Consider the following 20,403-nt stretch of genomic DNA (forward strand, 5'->3'; position numbering starts at 1 on the left):
AGTCGTGTGTGTGTAAGAGATCTATGATATGCGTAAATCTAGTTCAGGAATGTTATTTTCGAAACCAAAATATGTGAAAAATATCAGGATAATGCACAATCAAATAAGAATATTAAGATAATGTCCCATTCACGTGAACCAAGTATCCAAAATATCCAAAAGCAATCCATCAAATGACCAAACATGTCCAACTATGATCCATAGAATGTCCAAGACATGTCTAAATAAATCCATGGAATGTACAAAACATGACCAAATATGATCCACGGAATCTCTAAAACGTATCAAAAAAACATCCAAACAAAACATATCCAAATAAATATACAGAGAATGTCTAAATCAGATCCTTCTTGGATATCCTATGAATGTCCTCTGGATGAATATATGGATATCCAAACAGACATTCCTGGATATCCAGAACTTTGACACGAATATCCAGAAGATATTGTCTGGACATTTGTGTGCTGTAAGGCTACACATTACTCAGAATATGCTATTACACACAAACACAAAAAATAAAACATGTGAGAAGCATCCATGTTTGGAGTCTGAATGCAGCGCCTATGGATTCACATCATACACAGTTGACTCCGGAAGCTGACAAAAACTGGAAAAAAATAAGGTAAGCGATTAATGACTCATAAATAGCAACAATTCTTTTGGCCAACGCAACAAAACTTTACTAACACAGTATCACAAACAGAACACACACTATTTTATTATTTACACACTATGTATACAATTTAGAATCCATATCAGTGGTCTTTTTTTGTCCGATTCTCGCAATAAGGTCACTGTCTCACACCATCTTGATCTGGTAAATAGACACCGACTAGAGAAACGACAAAAATCCCCGACAGGCCTACCAGTGCAACTGTTGTTGCCGTTGTAAAAAACTGTGAATACTGAAAGCGACAGTACCAAGCCAGACTTAAAATTATGCTCAGCATCAAAAACAAAATGTGACCAAGGTCCCAGTCTCTAGTCTCACTCGCAGCGTTGCTCCCCGCTTGCTCTTGCTGCCCCCTTTGGTGATGAACCAAACAGTGAACCACACAGTTATCAAACAGTCCATAATGCTGTAGTGTGTGGCTGTCACTCTGTAGTACTTGACCGTTGAAGATGAGACGCACCAGTTTGTTCGCTGCTAATTCCAGGCCAAAATGTCTCCTGTAAAAATAAAGAAAGAACAATATACAGGGTGGGCCACAGGAAATAGTACAAAAGAAAATGCTGATCATAAAAAAATGTAGGGTACGTATACCAAATATATTGATGGTTGTGCAATACAGACACATTGCCATTATGAATACCCCAAGTACGATCTCTATACACAGCGCTTCAGGTGGAAATTATTAGCTGTGAGGATGTTTGGTCATGTCTTGGGAATAGCTAGGGGGACGTTCCTATGGTGCATGGTGACAGTGAGAAAGGTGGAAGGATGCTTTGCAAACATTTCATCCCCCCTCACTTCGAACACAGTCTATACATTGAAAATAACATCAGGCAAATGAACCCCATCTGCATAACCTTGTCTCCTGACAGTAGATACTGCACAATTGCAATTTTTATGGGTGATACTGTAAATCACACTTCGTAATACAGTGCAATGAACCGTGACTAATGTACTAATGTCCTTGCATCACGACAAAATGAACATTGCTGCCCTTGCTGGAGAGCCGCATGGACGCGATGACATTTTCAGGGGGTACGTAGTCTCCTCTGGAACCCCTCATGCTTCCTGTCTGTGGAAAAAAACAATTTCATACCACTGTTTCACCAACCTGGACATCTTCTGTTTGGAATTGAGCAATGGTACTCAACGGCGCAGCTCAAGCTGTATGGCTACAATGCTCTCCTCACGCATGTAGGCCAAACGACCTGAATACGCACCTGCACTGGCCAATGACACATGGTGAAATAAATAACAGACCTTTGTGTTGGTTGCACTTTGACATGACATGTGGCACTGCACACTTTCCTTAGGGCAGAACTGCCACTTGTTATTGTACTACTTACTGTCGCCTGCCTACCCCATATAATAACCAAACCTAGGGCTCCATTCAAAGGTTATTTTTTTAAAAAAGAAAAAGACAACAAAGTCAGAATATGCGATGGAGAAATTTACAGTTGGCAGAGGTAAGGGAAGAAGGAAAACACAAGATGTTACTCAACCCTAGTTCTCACTGAAGATTTTCAAGTAAGGAACTGACCTCTAGTCGAGCATTATTTATTAATTATTATTAACTGTCAATTTTATCATATTTTGAATTTTAAGTCCACTTTATGCACGGATAAGCTACTTGGGATTGGAACTAGTTTAAAGTGAGATCAGAATCACTATGGGCCACCACATATCGAATCTGGAACCCCTTCATTACATAATATGATGCTACCATGGAGGAAGGGGGGGAGGTATCATATTCGAGATTTGCTAATTTATTCGGTGCATATTTACAATACCAGACCCTTCCGTAATTTCTAGCCTACTTCTTATACTCACGAAATACATAGTCCCGATGAAGTATCTGAGGTTAACATGTGGGGGTGACATGTTGAAATTGTTAATTGACGTGTAGAAGTTGTAAAATAAGCTTTTCAATTATCGCCATCGTTCTCCGTATACAAGCATGGAAACTATGTTTGTTCAATATAGCGCTCACATGTTCAGTAATCTGCATGGTGTGAGGAAGATAGCGACTTTGAAGGTAGGAAATAAAGTTGTTTCTTTCATTAGTTTTTCTTAGCAATTTAGTTGGGTACATATTAATAATACGGGGCATTCGTTTTGCATAGTCAATAATTTAGGACACTTGATCACGATTGTGTAGTTAAAATTTGTCGCTCAAGTGCTACGATACCGACATTTTTTCACAGTGCCCCACAAACCATTCACGCATAGCCCCAAAAACCATTTATGCATAGCCGCAAAAACCATTCACGGTAAGGTTAGGTTAGGTTAGGTTAGCCAAACAGTTAAAATTTCGTTCTAAAATGTAAAATATTGAAATAACCATTGTTTTCATGGAGAAATCCAGGGTTTCTGTTACGATCGCGGACCACTCAATTTAGCTTATTTTGCAATTTCTATGCGTGATCCCAAAGTTTAGCTTCAAACTCGTGATTAGGAGGCCTCAACTAGTGAGTATGCGAAATATTACAAAAATCGGGGAGATGTCCGGTATTGTAAATTCGCTCCATTTATTCCATATTTAGTGGATTAGGACATTGTATAGAAGATGAAAATTACTTAGGTACAAGAAGCTGCACCCTGCACAAATATAATGTTTAAGGGCACATATTTATGGTGAATAAAATATCAACATTTCGGTGTAAACACTGGCTGCATTTCAGGACCAAAAGTGGTATACAAAATGGCATTTCAATGTTAAAATGGTGATTCAAAACCACACTTATTACTCAAAAATAAGCATTTCCCTTCTAGTAGTACATTTGTGTAGTTATCAGAGTATTAAGTTCATTCCTGTGTAAAGGAGTCCAATCCATGATTTGCATAACTCCCAGAATAATTCAGACTTCAGTAAGTGTTGCATCTGTAAATAAACTCTAAATTTCATGTTTAAGAGTTTATTTTGCATTTTGAACTTCATCTTGCATCATTTCGTCACAAAATATGGTAGAAGCACCACACAAGTTTCAAAACCATGAAAAATGAATATTATAGCATGTTATTTCACATTTCAATGTTTCCATCAGTATATATGCAAAAATGAAATGCATGCTTCTATTAATGCAATTAAGTTGTCATGAAGACCTTGCTTTGAGCTACCTATTGACTTTCTATCTCCTTAGAACCTCCTGCCAATTTCAGCTGCAGAAAGTGCTTTGAAAGTACTCCCACCCAGATGGCTCTTCCTATAAGTACTGCAAGCAAAACAGAGACCATATAGCAAGGGTTGAGCTCATACCAATGCACAAATAACAGGAGGATATTATTTTCCGATGCCAGTCGACACTTTTCTGGCATTCTTGTCATTTGTGGGGTCTGTAAAAATGCTGCATGACATTTTCATGGAAATAAATTATCCTGGAAATTATACAAAATCTGAAGTTCCCATTTATGCACTAGTATAGGGTTACCACGCATCCGGTTTTTCCCGGACATGTCCTACATTTTGAGCATCACATAATATTAATTAGGAAAATACGTAACAGGAAAAAATCATGCAAGTTACAAGTCTATGGACTGCGCTTCAGTCATTGCCTAAAAAGAAAAAAAGTTTGTCCTGCTATTAAACATATGGGAAAACGGAAGCAATTAATGAACAAAGTTTTGGGACCACTTTCTGATAACGTCACTGTTCAATGCCTGAGCAGAATTTCTTGTCTTAGGGTTTATACTGATGGAACAAGGTGTTGCCCCTTCTTATTCAATATAATTTGATTGTAAAGCAGAGGTTTAGAGAACAGAGTTTATTCAGGGTGTCAGTCAAGAAAGTCATGGAAGGCAAGAAAAATAAAAAAATCAACAAGTAGGCCAGAAGTCAATAAAAAGGCAATAAATTATTCTTGTAGTCAAGAATATTTGCTATCACAATGACTGATTGGTTGATTTAGTATATTTTACTTCACTTTTCTGTTCCTTTGGCTAATTGCGAAGATGAGGATGAATCGTGATAAGATAAGATGGATGAAGGGACAGTCACAAACATATAGGGACAACAGACACAAGACCCACATAAGATTATACTGGCTGTGTGTCCAGACACCAAAGCCTCGCTTGCCTGCCAAACACAGTTCAGGATGCATTAATACGAGAAAGCAGATGTAATTAATTCTCTTCTTAAATTCAGCTTCAGTTTTTATCTTAACTGTCTCTCTGGTAGGGGTTTTCATTAAATAAATATTTATTTTATTAATTACTAATTTCCAGCTTTACCTAAGTAGGGATCAAATAAATAAACGTTAAGAAAAACGGAAAAAAGGTCTATAAGAGTCCAGAAAAAGTCAAGAATTCTGGATGTGTCATTTTGGTAGACACCCTGTTATTGAACTAAAAACTACCCAAGATGAAACTTCTGGAACCATTTTAAATTACGGTAATTGCTGAATATTTTTTTCCCATTACAGGTCATAATGTAAACGTTGAGAGAATACAGAAGGTTGTTCGGGATCTCTGGTGAAGATTTTGAAAGCTGCTAGCGGCACTGTTATCAACGTCAGTCCGTCCAAACGGTGCATGCTGAGTCACATCAGTACCGAGAACGCGTGTGCAGTGTTCTGCCATTTACCTACAACGATGCCGAAGAAAATTGAACCATACTGGGAGGGCTACATAACAGGCCTTTCCGATGCTAAATATAGCTCTTCGGCAATCAAAGGAATGTGCAAGAAGCGTGGTTTTGTGATATCGAAGAACGGGATCGGTGAGGTATTGAACAAAAAAGGCAATGGCCGACTGGGCCTAATTCCACAAGGGAAGAAACGGGCAAATCCACGAGCAGCTACGAGTCGTACACCGGACATAGTGAGAACAGTGAAGGCCCTTGAATCAGGTGGTAACCCTGACCCCCAAAGGAGTATCGCACGTAAGTTGGAAATGTCTGTGTCAACAGTGAACACCATAATCAAGAAGGACCTGCAACTAGAAATGCGGCATAAGCTGCGAGTTCACAAGCTGTTGCCTCGTCACATTGTGGAACGTCCCACGAACGCTAGAAAGCTCTATGAGACCTATCTTGCAGGGGAGAGATGGAAAAATGTGGTGACATTAGACGAAGCATATGTCTACCTTAGTGACTGTCACAAACCCCGCGCGATTTACTACCGCCCTCGCGACAAAAACAACTATCAAACATTGTATCGAGAATACCAGGAAAGTTTTTCACGGGGTTTCATGATCATCGCTGGATACTGCTATAATGGCAAGCTAGCAATTCGCCGTGTAGCTAATAATGAGACGGTGAACTCCACGTACTATCAGGATGAGGTTTTAACACCCATTTCTAACATAGATATCTCGGCACTGTATGGGGGGGGGGCAAAAATCAGATCTGGGTGCACCAAGATAAAGCATCCAGCCATACCTCCCTTTCAACTCGTCTGTTCTTACAGCGAATGGAGGTGGAAACTGGCATCCGTGCAATTCCTTCTGTGGACTTCTGTGCATTTGGACTCCTAAAACGGGCCTTAGGAAAGAGACGTCCATGCACTCTCAATGACCTCTGGAAAGCGTCAGGAGGAGTGGAAAAAGTTGGACATGATAACTCTTTGGAAAAGTCTGTTGCAATGGAAATTACGTTGTTGGGCTATAGCACGGAATGCTGGTTTTCCAATTGAGCATGATCGTTGTTGGTGACTTGGGTTTTCATGAACTTATCACCCTTCCAACATTGTTCTCAGAGATCCTGAACTACCTTCTGTTTGAGTTGGTGTTTTAAGTCCACTTTATGCACAGTAAGGCTAATCGGGACTGGACCTACAGTTTAAAGTGGGATCCGAACCACTTGTGCCTCCACCGGGTATCGAACCCGGGACCCCTTGATTACAAGGCAATGACGCTACCACTGCGCTATGGGGGATAACGACCTTCTGTATTTGCATTACTATCAGCACAACAAACTCTCAAGGGAATTTTCCTTCATAAATTCTGTAAAATGTTTGGAACTGGTCCTTATAATTTCAAGAGTTTGACTGTCCACTATAACATAAATATAGTTTGACTAAACCTAAAATTTTGATAAAAATTGTCTTCTCTGAGAAGTACCACTTAAATCATATAGTAAGAAGTGCATTTATAAGTATGATTACAAGTTTTGAAATTTTGCATTTACAAATTCATTAAGAATTCATTTTTTGTGTCCTACATTTTGGGACAGCATGTCCTACATTTTCCTTACACCGATCTGGTAACCATACACTAGTATTGTGTGAAAAACTGTGCTTTGTGTTTCCATAACAGGAATTTTAATATTCTGTTGTAATTCTTGAATACTTGGAAGCAACATTGGAGTAGAACAGTAGCTCACTAGTATTAATAAATATTTTCAACGAGTTTTAATTGTTACAACGTTCAAGCATAAATATTGGTTCAACCCTACATAGCGTGGTTTCGCTATTGCAAACCCTGCCTGCATTTTTCCATGATGAGAAAAGTGTGTTGTCATATTTCAATGAACAACAATAGCAGCCACCTGCGTGGCAGAGTGGTTAGCACAGTGCACTCTGGACATGGGCAGAATTTGTGAATGTCTCATCATCAATTTCATCCTATCACCACTCATCCTCATCACTGCAATTAGCCAAAAGTGGCAGATAACTTCTTGGTGCCTCCCCGATGGCGTGGGCAGATTCGATACCTGGTGGAGGAACATAGTGGTTTGGATCCCACTTTTGACTGTAGGTCCAGTCCCGATCAACTATCTGTGCATAAACTGGACTTAATAACTCAAACAAACAAAATACTAACCTCTTAAAATCTCCCAATTGTTCATTCAACTTTCCTTCTACAAGTTTCTGGGTATCGTTCAGATACATGAGACGGATCCTAATGCTGTCTGGGATATGAGTATCATGGATATGAGTATCATCATTCCTTCCGGAATCTTCCCTGGATTCAGCTGGTGTTTCTTCCACTTCAATGTCTTGACCACTCGAGGAATCCTCCGGCACATCTCCCTCCTGCCTGCCTTCGAAGAACGCCAACCTCCTTTTCCGAATCAAGCACGAGTTGTTTCCACTAACGGATTCACAAATTGGTTCATCTTCCACACTCTGCGGAACAGAATCACCACTTTCACTTTCCGCAGTACCAGAGTTCTCCCCTGTGTCCACCACGGGACTCGAGTGGTCGCCGCTCGCGGGGACCTGATCACTTGAGTTCACCGCAAGGTTCTCCACATTGGAGTTTTCTGGCGGTAAACTGGAAACGACCTCAGAGTGTAAACTGTTGGAACTCGAAGCCTCGCCACTTTCTTTACGCTCTTCCGCACCCTCAAGAAGAGGCCTCTCCTCCAGCCGCAGGCGTGGGGGTTCCTGCCCCGCGTTACTCTCCTGTAGACCCATACTCGCATTAGAGGATGCAGAATGATCTCTCCTCTCCCTAGTTCTTCGTTCAAGAATCAGCACTGTTCTTATCAGAGGCTGTTCTGCTATGTTAGTTGAAAGCCAGGCTGTGACAGCCACGGTTACGACTAAAACCACCACAAAAAACTGGGTCACTTCATCACCAACACCTTCTATGATTGTCATGGTTGATATTTACTGATCTGAAATGGAATTTGAGAGAAATAAGGAACACTCCACTACTAGCATGACTTAATGTATATACATTTTTTTAGTTTACTAATTCTTTTATTATGGATGTATCGCTTGCATAGTAGAATTCTTCTTCAAGTTTATCGTTGTTACAAGCATTTAATCCTGTGTTAAGCACGTTATTCTCTGTAACATACATAGGGACAACAGTAACCAAATCCTTTAACTATTTTTAAGGTGTGATATACACCGTGAATTATATTGCAAATGCATGCTGAACATTCTTTCCATGTCTTTCTTCTAAGTTCAGCTGCACTTCCTAAGTAACGTGATATTATAAAGTAAATGCCTAAATACATAACAACCAAAGCAGTGTCATGTTCACTTTCAGTCACACAGTCACTTCGTGCTCACTTTCATCACTAAAACAAGTACGAGGGTTGAGGCATAAGTCACGACAACAATTTTCTTTTTGCAAGAATGCAGGACTGGCTGAAAAGTTTGAAATATACAAATGAAGGAGGAAACTTTATTGAATTGAACAATGTATAACAAGGCAGGTCATGTGTGCCAGGGGTTGGAAGGGAAGTGCAAGAAACCATTGCAAAAAGTTTCAGTCTACATGCATGTGTCATAGTTCCCCAGAGCATCCACAACATGTTTCTAATGATGTGGGAGACTGAGAGGGAATTGCCATTGCTGTGAAACATGAGATGCCCTTACTCACACCTAATGAGGCGGATGGCATTCAAACGAAACTTCCTTTTTTGTATTTTGCACTTCCCTACCAACTCCTGGTACACATGACCTGCCTTGTTCATACATTGTTCAATTCAATAAATTCCCCTCCTTCATTTGTATATTTCAAACTTTTGTGCCGGTCCTGCATTCTCGGGAAAAAAAAATAGTCGTCATGACTTATGCCCCAGCCCTCCTACATGTCCTCCACTTCCTCAGTAACACACTTCCGTATAACACCTGCTGTGCACTCTGTCTTTCAACGCTTTGAAAATCTTCTTGCTACATAATTAGCCACATGTGACTGCCATTAACTTTACATAATAGTATGTGGCTTAGAAGTGCAACAGAACAACACGGCTGAGCTTACAACAAAGACAAAACGAATGTCCTGCTACATAAAAGCACCCATGTGCAGTGTAGTTTGCATTGTTGAAATCTCGCAAGGAATAACGATTGGTGACATTTTTTTATGTAATGTCTTGGGAGAACACAACTAACATTGATCAAACTACAAATAAATGTCCGATTAAGGGGAAAGGAACATGTTTAAATGTTTGTAACAACCGTAAACTAGAAGAATTTTTCAATGCAAGCATTACATACATACATGAAAAATTATCCATGTAATACTGGGATAAAGGTACATACATTCCAGAAATAAATGTGTGATGAACGGAGTGTGTGTTATACCAAAATGTTATATCAAAAAATTTGTTTAAATGTTTGTAACAATCGTAAAAAAAGAGGATGAATTTTACTAGTGTTATGAAAATTACTTCTGCAGTAACTGATTTATTCACATCTCATACAAATACATATTAATTTGATGTTACTTGTCTATTGTTATTCATCTATCAATTTTGGGCTATTTACTGATTGCACCAAAAACCTTCAAAGTTCCATATGAAAAATGTATTTATTTAAGAAGTGATCAAAAAAATGGATTGGCCAAGCACTTCAGATAAAAGTCACACAATGAAAAAAAGTTTCAGCCAGGCATACATCAAACACTCTAACTGACACCAAGATCAAAGAGATCCTCCAGTGGCTCCAGTTACAGTTGGGAGGGGTGAATTTCAGTCAGTTACCTCACATCACCGAAAATAAATATTGATTATAACTTGCACTGTTTTATGTAAACAATATATGATTTTGTTAGCAGGAATAAAATATGTTCTAGAATTTAGTAGGTTTTCTTTTTGTTTTTTCATAGAAGTCCAGCCTGGAATAGATGGTTATTATTGTATGTCGTTATTATCATAATTCCTCCCATTGTCCTGACAAACTGAACAATCTGTGTGGAGCAAAATAAAGAAATAAAAACTCATACCAGCTACAGGAGTCAAGGTTCGAATGCCCAAACCTGTGGGCTCCAATGATCATCCCTCTTTCCACCTCACTCAGTTCGCGTCGTCTGTCCATATTGACTGTTGTAGCTGGTATGAGTGTATTCCAACCAGCAACACCTTTTATAGGTGTACAGACGATCCCAAGGACTTTTTGAGGGGTGTCCGGTGACGAATGGCAACATAGTGTATATGTACACATTACAACAGAATAAAGTCTATGCAACAAACCCTCACACATTAGAAGAACTGAAGGAGAATATCAGGAGAGAAACTGAAGCAATTTCAGAAGCTGAACTGTTGCAAGTAATTGGAAATTTCCTAAAAACATGCCAGAAATGTGTGGATGCACAAGGACAACATTTCCAACATCCCCCCGTAACAATTAGTGTGCTTATTTTGAATCTAATTGTAACTGTAATTCTGTCATTTCGAAGCCAACAGTTTCTTTAGCGGAGATATCACATGTGATTTGATGGGAGTTGCTGTCTGGCCAGGCACCAAGATGGCTGCTGACAGGCACACAAGGGACAGAAAAATGCACTGTATTGGGCATAATTGATAACTGGCAAAAACCTGGCAATTGGTAGGGGCAAGCACCCCTATCCCCTTCCCATGGATCGGTGCCCATTTCCCACTGACAAGACAGGGACGTCACATTTGACTCCCAGCACTGCAGCAGCTGTTAGCGGCAAACACACATGATGAAGAGCCCTTAGCAACATGAAGCTACGTGAACTGGAAACTGGCCTAGTAGCGAAACAATGTGTTCACAAATGGATGGTGGCCGGGTTCAATGATTAATAGAACCTTTATAAGTAAGTTGCATCGGAAAAGTTAGTAATTTGAAACATATATGGAGAAAGCAAAGGACACACATAAATACTTGGCATCAACACAACACAAAAATAATTTTCCCAGAATAAATTTATAAAGTGATACACTGCATTTATACAATTAACCGAATTCAAATTTGAATTTTAAGACTCGCAGGAAACAGTATACTAAGCCGAGGATGAAAATATCACATAGAAGTTTCAGGACAGATATGGGCCTTGTATTCAGGTCACATAGGCTTCAAAATTTTACATACAAGTAATTAAACAGACCTTTGGGGTAAATGTATCCAGGTATTAACTCTTGTAAATCATCTATGAACCAAAGTGTTACAGTAAAATTACTGAAGAGGGTTCTCTATGTTATGCAATGATTGATTAATGTGGGTTATTTTACTTCACTGCCACTTTTGGCTAATTGTGAAGATGAGGGTGAGTGATTATGATATTGATTAAGGGTCACTCAGAAAGATTGCATTATTTTATTTTACTTCGCTTTTTGTGCCACTTTTAGTTCATCGCAACAATAAGTGTGAGCGATGATAGGATAAAATTGATGAATGGACACTCACAAACATCCATGCCCAGACCGGGATTCGAACCTGGGACCCCTGGCATTATAGTGCACTGCGGCAACCACTCTGCCATGGAGGTCTGCTATATGTTATACACATTTTGCACATTGTACTGCCCAGAGAATTTGGCGTTGTTATGGAATCTTTCAAACACACAATATACAGCCCATACTGGGAACCCAACTCAACCATAAAAAACAAGGGTAATGTGATGAATACACTACATAGATCAGTCACATATAAGAAAAGGATACTTACACCACAATATATAAACTTCCTTCTGGAAAATTAAACGATCTTCTCACTGTACTTGTATTCTTATTTCACTCCTCACGTGTTGGTCATAACCACCACACTGAAAAAGAAATACTGTCAATTACTAATAGAATTGGATGTTTTCACAGAAAATAATAACAAAAAAACACCTCAAAATACTTGTCTCAGGAGACTGTGGAACAAGCCAACGAAAATGAGTCCCCTGTGCATGTGGTGACCAGTGACCAATGAACACGTGAGAGAGATAAAAAGGGATTGCATGGAGGGGGCAAGTCCCGTACCCCAGCCGTGAGGTCTAAGGTGTCATGATTTGGGCTCCAGCTACGGGACTCGCGCAGGTTCGAGTCTCCTGGGGGGGAAGCGTGACAGCTTTTCTCGTGAAATTTCGGCCTTGGCACGGGAATGGTGGCCATCCACCATCATGAGGAAATTGGAGAGCTACGGATGATTGGTGTAGCCCAGTTGTGGAGACCTATGATGACGACTGGGGGATCATCACGCTGACCACACGTCACCCTGTAACTGGTCGGATGATCTGCCACCTCGGCAGCTGGGAGCGAGGCTTGCAGATGGTAGGCAAGCCCTAGACCTCACCGGTTGTTGCACCATGGGTTATTTGTTACGGACGGGTCAATGCAGCTGCACCTATCAGTGTTTGCAGCAGTGTGCACTGCTTTCTCTCGCAACTAGCTTTCTCCCCTTCTCATCGTTACACGAGGCCTTGTTCAACAGACTCCTGCTTCAATACAAATCTCTGAAATATTTAAACAACTTTATACATTTCTTTTAATATAATCTTTAAAGACCCTACTAATGAAGTACAAAAATACTCTGTTCAAAATTGCTACATTGAGTAAAAGATATAAACTACATTAAATCTGTGCACTCTGTAATGTGAATGTAAAGACCACATATTGGTTAACACTGTCACCTCCTCATCAAGGGGTTGAATATTCGAATCTCTGTAATGACTGTGTTAACTTTTTTTAATGTTCACTAAACTTTCATGAAGAAATTATGTGATTCAATTTTGAATACTCAATTTTAACGTATATTCACAAGTATACCATGCATCTTAATCTTGCACCAATGACAGTTTAGTAATAAAAGACTTAAAGTACTGGTAATACTGGTGCATTTTTGTTTTAAAAAAAATGGCTGCATCCTACATTTTTTGCAAAAAACATTTGGCATAAAATCTGCGACAATTATGCAGTGAAATATGGTACATGTCTGCCTCTTCTAAAAGTTGTTAATCAATGGCAGTCACTGTAGTTTTTCACAGCCCATTGATGAAGATTCTTTAAAGTTTTATTATTATTATTTAAAGAAAAGCTTGGTTTCTGTTGTATAATATTCCTTTACTGATTCAAAATATGTTTCAGCCATTTATTTTTATGGGCTGCAGTGGTCTAGTCGGTAGGAAAACCAGAAAACGGGTTCAATTCCCGGGGCGGGTGATCTAAGGTCAGAATTTTTCCGGCCTTGTCCCCGCACAAAGGAGCTCTGAGGCTTACCCAGCCTCAAATCAATGGGTACTTGGGGGGGGGGTAAAAGCAGCCGGAGCGTAGTGCTGATCACTTCATCTCCAAGATGGTGGAGATCGAGAATGTGTGGGGCCCTACCACATCCCCTAAATGTGCCTTCATGGGATGGTGCTATATGCACGGGGAACTTTACCATTTATATTTGGACATAGATACATATATATTATCTACTGCAAAAACTATTTCTATTTCTTCATGTCTTTATAAATTTCAATTTAGAGTAGCTACTGCTTTCTTATAAATATGTAGAATATACTTTTGCGATACACCATTTAATTAGAAGAAACAGAAAAAATACAGGAAAGATACTTCTCAGGAAACATTAACTTTTTACTAATACAAAAGAATCTAAATCAGTATACAAAGTGTGTTGGATACACTGAAAAATAACAAATAAGGCAAGCCTGCTTCAAATTATACTATTATTTGCTGAATACTTCTTGGGAATACTTGCAGAATTTTTGTTCGGAAGCCTGAAGCAGGGTGGCAATTCACCGGGAATTCCTTGAATTCCACGATGCGTGAATTTCTGTAGACATGAAAAATTGCACCAAAAAATGCCCTGAGGCAAGTTTTTGACAGTTTAGCTTTTATTTTATCAAGGAAGGAAAAGAAAGCTGCATGGAAATTTCTTTGCAAGATAAGATACCTTGAAGGTGATTAAGTAAATGTAAGTTTGAAATTCTTATGCAATTAACAATTATTCATAGATTCGTAACATCTGTGACTTGTGTTTGTAGATGAATTTCGAGTCTGACTATGTGACATGGCAAATGAAAACTCCGAACCTTAAATTAAATATTTTAAATATATATATATACATGTATACCGTTTAATTGAATTTAAATAGAATTTTTGGATACATTAGAATCACGCAGACGCTTCATATTGTTAATATATATGTACATGTATGTGTGGGTGGTGAGAGGCAGTAATGCACAAGGTTGAAATAGAGAAAAGATCTGTTTGTACCAAGGTGGATAAAAATAATTTTTGTTGATTTTTTTACTTAAATCATTGTTTTTTTCATTTAAATCTATTTTTTTTATTTTCTTAAAAAAACATGCTTAAAATTGCTTGCATGTTTTTTGCCACCTTGCACATACCTAGGTAAATATATGTTTCTTATAGAAGGGCTTTTTCTAGTAAACGGTCCTGTAAAATATTTGAACAGTTTGATTAAAGCAAATAAAAAAAATATAAGTAAACATACATCATTGTTTCTGATACTGTAACTACTATGGAAATGTTTGTTGAGTTTGTTAATGCAACTAATAATAATTTCAGTAACTTTTATTCCAGTGAAACTAAAACATTCTGGATGTACTCTATAATTGTAACTAAAAATATTAACTTAAATATTTTTAGTCTTTGTACCTGAATTTTGGAGATTTTTTTAATGATAGTTCGCAAAATGTCAGCTGCCATGTTTATTTACAGTTTAATGATATTGACACTATTTATGGTTTAACATGATTAGTATTTTGTATATTTTTCTACACAAGATGTTTGCTATTTTTGCCCATAAAATTATTGAATTTTAAATCAAGAGAAATCTTGTGTTTACATTTTCTTTTGTATGACCTTCACACCATCAGTACATGTATTTTTATTTCCTTTATTTTCCTATCTTAGAACCTAATAATCACCATTCAATGATTACGTGATTAATGTACTTTCACCAAAAGTGTTTCTGATATCTACAAAATCCTTATGTACATTATTCTATAAATTATTTATTTAGAATGATTTAAATCTGTGATTTTTTTTCAAAACACCTGATTTAAATGAATCCACAATGGTTTGTACCCTTGAAATTTTAGAAAGTTAACCTTGAAAACCAGGAATTATGCTTGAATTTTATCATGGTTCGAGAGTGGTCACCAGTGCTCGAAAAATATTCTTCAGGGCTAGGCGCCAGCTATGAAAATCAGGTGCCAGCAATTGTGCATAATATAAGAAGCTGAGCCGGCCAATGTAGCAGAGTGGTTAGCACATCACGCTACGACGCCAGGGGTCCCGAGTTCGAATCTCGGACTGGGCATAGTTGGTTGTGAGTGTTCAATTTAATCACATCATCATTCATCACCATCTTCGCAAATTAGCCACAAGTGGCACAAAAAGCGAAGTAAAATAAAGCAAATCAATAAAAAAATCAATCAATCTATACGAAGCTGAGCATCACCGCATTCAAAACGTCACTAAATCATTTGAGAAAGCAGGAAATGGGGGGTTTGGGAACAAAGATTAAGAAATTGTTACTTACTGATTCTATGGAATGTTCGCAACGTTGATAAAAAAAATAATTTGCTAAGTTACGCTGCACTGCAATTTGAACTTAAAACCTTCAACATTTCGTACATGCAACCTTATAAAATGGCAATATTACAGCAAAAGATCATAGTCGCCAGGCTGAAATTTTTAGTCACCATGGTGATCGGGATTTCTCGAGCCCTGGTGGTCACCCTGTAATGGTAAGAGACCCATAGGAAGGCCAAGACAGAGATGGATCTAAAGAAAATTGGTAAGTATGATCAAGAATATGAGGTTTTAAATGTCGGGGAGTGAGATACTTGATACGAGTGTTCTCTGAAACATGGTGATTATGTACAGCGTGATGGCTTGAAATTAACTTTGCAATGAATATCAAGTGTCTGTGGTACATCCATTTGTCCTTGATTCTTTCATCACTTTTTACTACTTTTTGACCTGTTGTTTAAAACCCATACACAGGGGGTGAAAACCTTCAATGGGGGAAACAATTTAAGACAACGAAGAGTGTAATTTGATTTTGGTACATGTTAGGGTAACGGTTCCGATTGTTTTATGATTTCTCCTAGCACAAAGACTAATTATCGTAGAATTTTGGAAATCATTGTCACACGAAATTTGAACCTTTCTTAAAGTAATGAGCACTGTTTTCACTAAAAAAAAAAGTTGTTATGTTGAAAAAAAAACAACTTGAAAATTATCTTCCGCAAGCATGCACACTTCTCACAGACACAATATTCTCCGTCGAAAAGCGACAGTAAATATCGTAGAAGTGTGGTAATGAATGTAGAAGTAAATCGGAACCTTAGTAGAATGCATTTTGGGACTTTATTTTAATGCTGAGGGAATCAAACCTAACTACGAAAGCATATATTGAACAAAATCTTAAGTAATTGCTAAAATTCGCAGTATGTGTTAACAGACATACATCGAAATCTAGTAGAATGCATTTAGGGACTTTATTTTAATGCTAAGGGAACCAAACCGAACCTGCCTAACCTAACCACGAAAGCATATATTGAACAAAATCTAAAGTAATTGCTTAAACTCCTCAGTATATGTTAACAGACGGACATCGAAATTGAACCATGTAAAGATTGCATTCGTAGCATGATGAAATCACAATAAAACAAAAGGAACTTGGGCCCAACAGAATGTTAAGGAATGCTTATTACTGTATATGTTGTGTTATATTGGGACTGTGTATTGCTAAACTGAACATTATACTTACACTGTCTCATTGAAGCACTGCATGTTTTCTGCACAGCTCCTAAACAATTATTAGTTCACTGAGATACTGTTCTTTAAAATAAATACGAACACCCTCTTTTGACTGAATTGTTAGCTTAAAAAAATCATAATTTAAATGTGATGCACAAATATGCATACTCTATGACTCCTAAGGAATAACACCAATGTGAGGCTAGTGTCTAGCCATAAACATACAGTTTTGGAACACTTTCACAACATAGTGCGAGTTGCTTCAAGAGATCTGACCTGAAGAAAAAAAAATGAGGGTGAAATAAAATTATTCTGGTTTGCACATTGGGTAATGTCAAAATAGAATTTTTAGACCCAAACTCGATGCAAGACAATACTATCGTGTGGAAAGTGGGGGAGGGGTTCAGTAATAGTTGGTAATGGCAAACGTAATACGTGACATTTCTTTAAATGTATTGTTTTTTTATATACCAGCAACAACACATACTGCGAACAAACACTACAGCAGCAACAAACCACATGATGAAATTACTACTGCTGCATATTCATAGCGTCCTTGTTTAAATTCAAAATGCACCATTTACACAATTATTTATTTATTTAACAAAAAACTTCACTCCATGCACAGAATGTGGTAAATGGGCAGATTTGATGTTGAAACAACTTTTCCAACAAATTCGATCACAACAAGAGTGACGTAGGAAAAGTAAACCCCGTTCAGATTAATTCTGTTTGAAAGAAGAAGACACGTATGCAAACAAAATCATATCAAGCTGTCCATGGCTAAGATTATGAAAACTTTTATCAGAGAATAATATAATTTACTCTTGCATTTCTAGCTTAACCTGCGCATTTTCTAGTACATATACTTACATGACCAGCAACATCTCACGAATGGACAAAAATATACATTATCGTTCCAGATGGCGTATAACACTACAAAGAAAGTTTACTCTTCATTATACTGTATGATTATGCTAGTGCGGATGACATTCCAATTCATACTTATGAAATAAACCTACAAATAAATATAATTACTTATAGTCCAACAAATGCCCTTCAGCTCAATCAAAACAGTACTTTTGCATCAATAATGTCGTCGATTTCCCTTCTTGGTGTGTTTTCCTTGAACAAATTCCCGTATGTACCCATTATTTCCCTCCAGTTGGTGGAAAATTTCCCGCCTTCAAAAACCCGTTTTTACTCACGAACTTCTACGAAGTAGGTCAGTAGGTCATTGTTATTCCATCCGAAAGTTAAATGTGGCCATGGGTGGATTAATAATGAAGCGTGGTAGCGACAATGGTGCTTCCCCCGAGATGCCTAAGGTAATTTATAAATAAAATTATAATCGATTTCATTCAGCGTACGCCCGATGGAGGCACGCAGTGGTTCGGATCCCACTTTAAACTGTAGGTCCAGTCCCGATTAGCCTTACTGTGCATAAAGTGGACTTAAAACACCAAATCAATCAATCAATCATTCAGCGTACGCTGAACCTCGCTCGCTCAATAAAGATATATTATTATCAGTGGCGTAGCGGCTGCCCCGGCAACCCCCGCAATGCGGGTGGGCTCCGCTATGTTCTCTGTCTGCGCTCTTGAAATTTTGTATGAAATTCAACAGAGGGTGTCGCTTATTTAAAAAATGTATTTACGAAACAGAAATTTGGTTCCCAGTAACATTATCATATGACGACTTCTGCGATAATAAGCAGTGGCGTATGGGCGCTATTCACCGGATGTTTACTTTTCTGTGCTTCCTTGACGCTGGCGGGGACTGCACTTCCGGTTTTGAAAAGAATAACATTGAATGCAAACGTGTAAAGGCAGTGTTTTCGGAAAAGGCGGCAATATTTGTGTGGCTTTTGGTTTCAACATGAGATAGGGAACAAACAATTGTTCTCAGGTATCTATGCATCGTTTTCAGACAGACCCGATACGGAAAGATCAGTGGATTTAGGCAGTAAAGCGAAAAGATTGGACACAAACACGAGGGAGTAGGGTCTGCAGTTGGCACTTCATCAAATCAAATGAAAATATTTTACGCGTTTCGAAAATTATAATTGTCTAACGCACATGTGTTGATTAAATTTGTAAGTTGGAACTATTTATAATCACATTATAACGCATTTGCCTTTTGGTTGTTAATAATCGCTCTCTCCATGGGCGTCGGTAAGTCAGTCGACCCCTTCTCCCCCCCCCCCTCTGGAAATTGGCATCCTTCATTTCAAGTTGCAATAAAGCAGGATGTTTGTTATATTTATTGTTAATAATTGAAGTGAAGTTCACTTGGTTAGTTTTCGAACATAGTAATCAATGTAAAATATGCATTAGATCGAAAAAATGAGTGAAAAATACAGGAACCAGGATGTTTTTCCATGTTCTATCATATAATTCAAAGAATAAATGTTTCCACAGTTTTCAGAATTCGAAAAATTATAATTTTAGATGAGGTCACACAATATAAACTTTGTGAGTATTTTTTTCTGACTTCTAGAGTCCTTTCTTGAACGATACTTGCAAAAGTTAATAACAGAATACAATAACTGTGCATTTCAGTATAGTAACTATGAAATGTAAAATTATTAATGGAATAGTTGTGCTGGATATTCACTCGGCTTGTGGATCGAATAGCATGATAATAATAAACAAATAATAATAAAATTCGAATAAAATTTATTTAATTAGGTGTATATTATTATAACAATAATTTTAACCGTAGTAATTATTATTATTTCTTTTACTGTTGTGATCGAAGTATTTCAATGTTTATAATTAATGTAAGTTTCATTTCAACCTGGAGAAGTCTTTTCAAAAACGAAACTGATGGTAGAAGATGAACATTACCTTGGAAAATATTAGTATTGTCCCTTATAAGCTGCATCTAAAGGATCCGGGAAATTGCCAATCTTTTCTAGGTACCTTTGTTTCTCTACATCACTCAAAAATTTCAAGTGATCCATTTTGTTTCCGATCTTTTATAAGAAAATAAGCTCGATGACGATCTGCATTCCACTTGTTTACATGGGAAAATTCGCCAAACCGGAAGTTATTTCCCCGCCATCAATAATCGAATTGTCTGATCGATCATTTTTTGTTTACTCAGGAATAACCCCCATTGTCTCAGCCAGAGGGGTCCGGCAATTTGACATTATGGGTTTCCTCCAAAATTCAGATTTACGTTACTTGCTCACAAATGGCAATCGATAGGAGACTTCTCTCATCTCATACCTTTATAGCTACGTAGTGTAGTGTAGTGTAGTACAGTTGTGAATCGAGTAGAAAGATTCAACCGGTCGATGTCTTATTGTTACACAATAACTAAATCAACAAACTTGATAATTTATGGCCTTTTTTTACTAGTAATATTA

General features: G+C 37.9%; 1 protein-coding gene across 4 annotated transcripts; it reads right to left on the minus strand.

The window, feature by feature from the left end:
• Positions 1-638: 638 nt before the first annotated feature.
• LOC145982242 (transmembrane and ubiquitin-like domain-containing protein 1) lies at positions 639-18,156 on the minus strand. Of its 4 annotated transcripts, none has more exons than XM_083115819.1 (4): positions 18,069-18,156; positions 11,974-12,070; positions 7,430-8,228; positions 639-1,170 (listed from the first exon to the last, which is right to left on the minus strand). In XM_083115819.1, the coding sequence occupies exons 3-4, from the start codon at positions 8,209-8,211 to the stop codon at positions 792-794; spliced, it is 1,161 nt and encodes a 386-aa protein (XP_082971945.1). In that variant the 5' UTR covers positions 8,212-8,228; positions 11,974-12,070; positions 18,069-18,156; the 3' UTR covers positions 639-791. The 4 variants fall into 4 exon arrangements, with proteins under 4 accessions (XP_082971945.1, XP_082971947.1, XP_082971946.1 ...); XM_083115821.1 differs by having other exon boundaries at positions 18,053-18,140; XM_083115820.1 differs by lacking the exon at positions 18,069-18,156 and adding an exon at positions 17,904-18,044.
• Positions 18,157-20,403: the final 2,247 nt, after the last annotated feature.

Source organism: Lepisma saccharinum (assembly GCF_977018435.1).
Source record: "Lepisma saccharinum chromosome 15 unlocalized genomic scaffold, izLepSacc3.1 SUPER_15_unloc_1, whole genome shotgun sequence".
In the NCBI taxonomy this organism is placed as follows: domain Eukaryota; kingdom Metazoa; phylum Arthropoda; class Insecta; order Zygentoma; family Lepismatidae; genus Lepisma; species Lepisma saccharinum.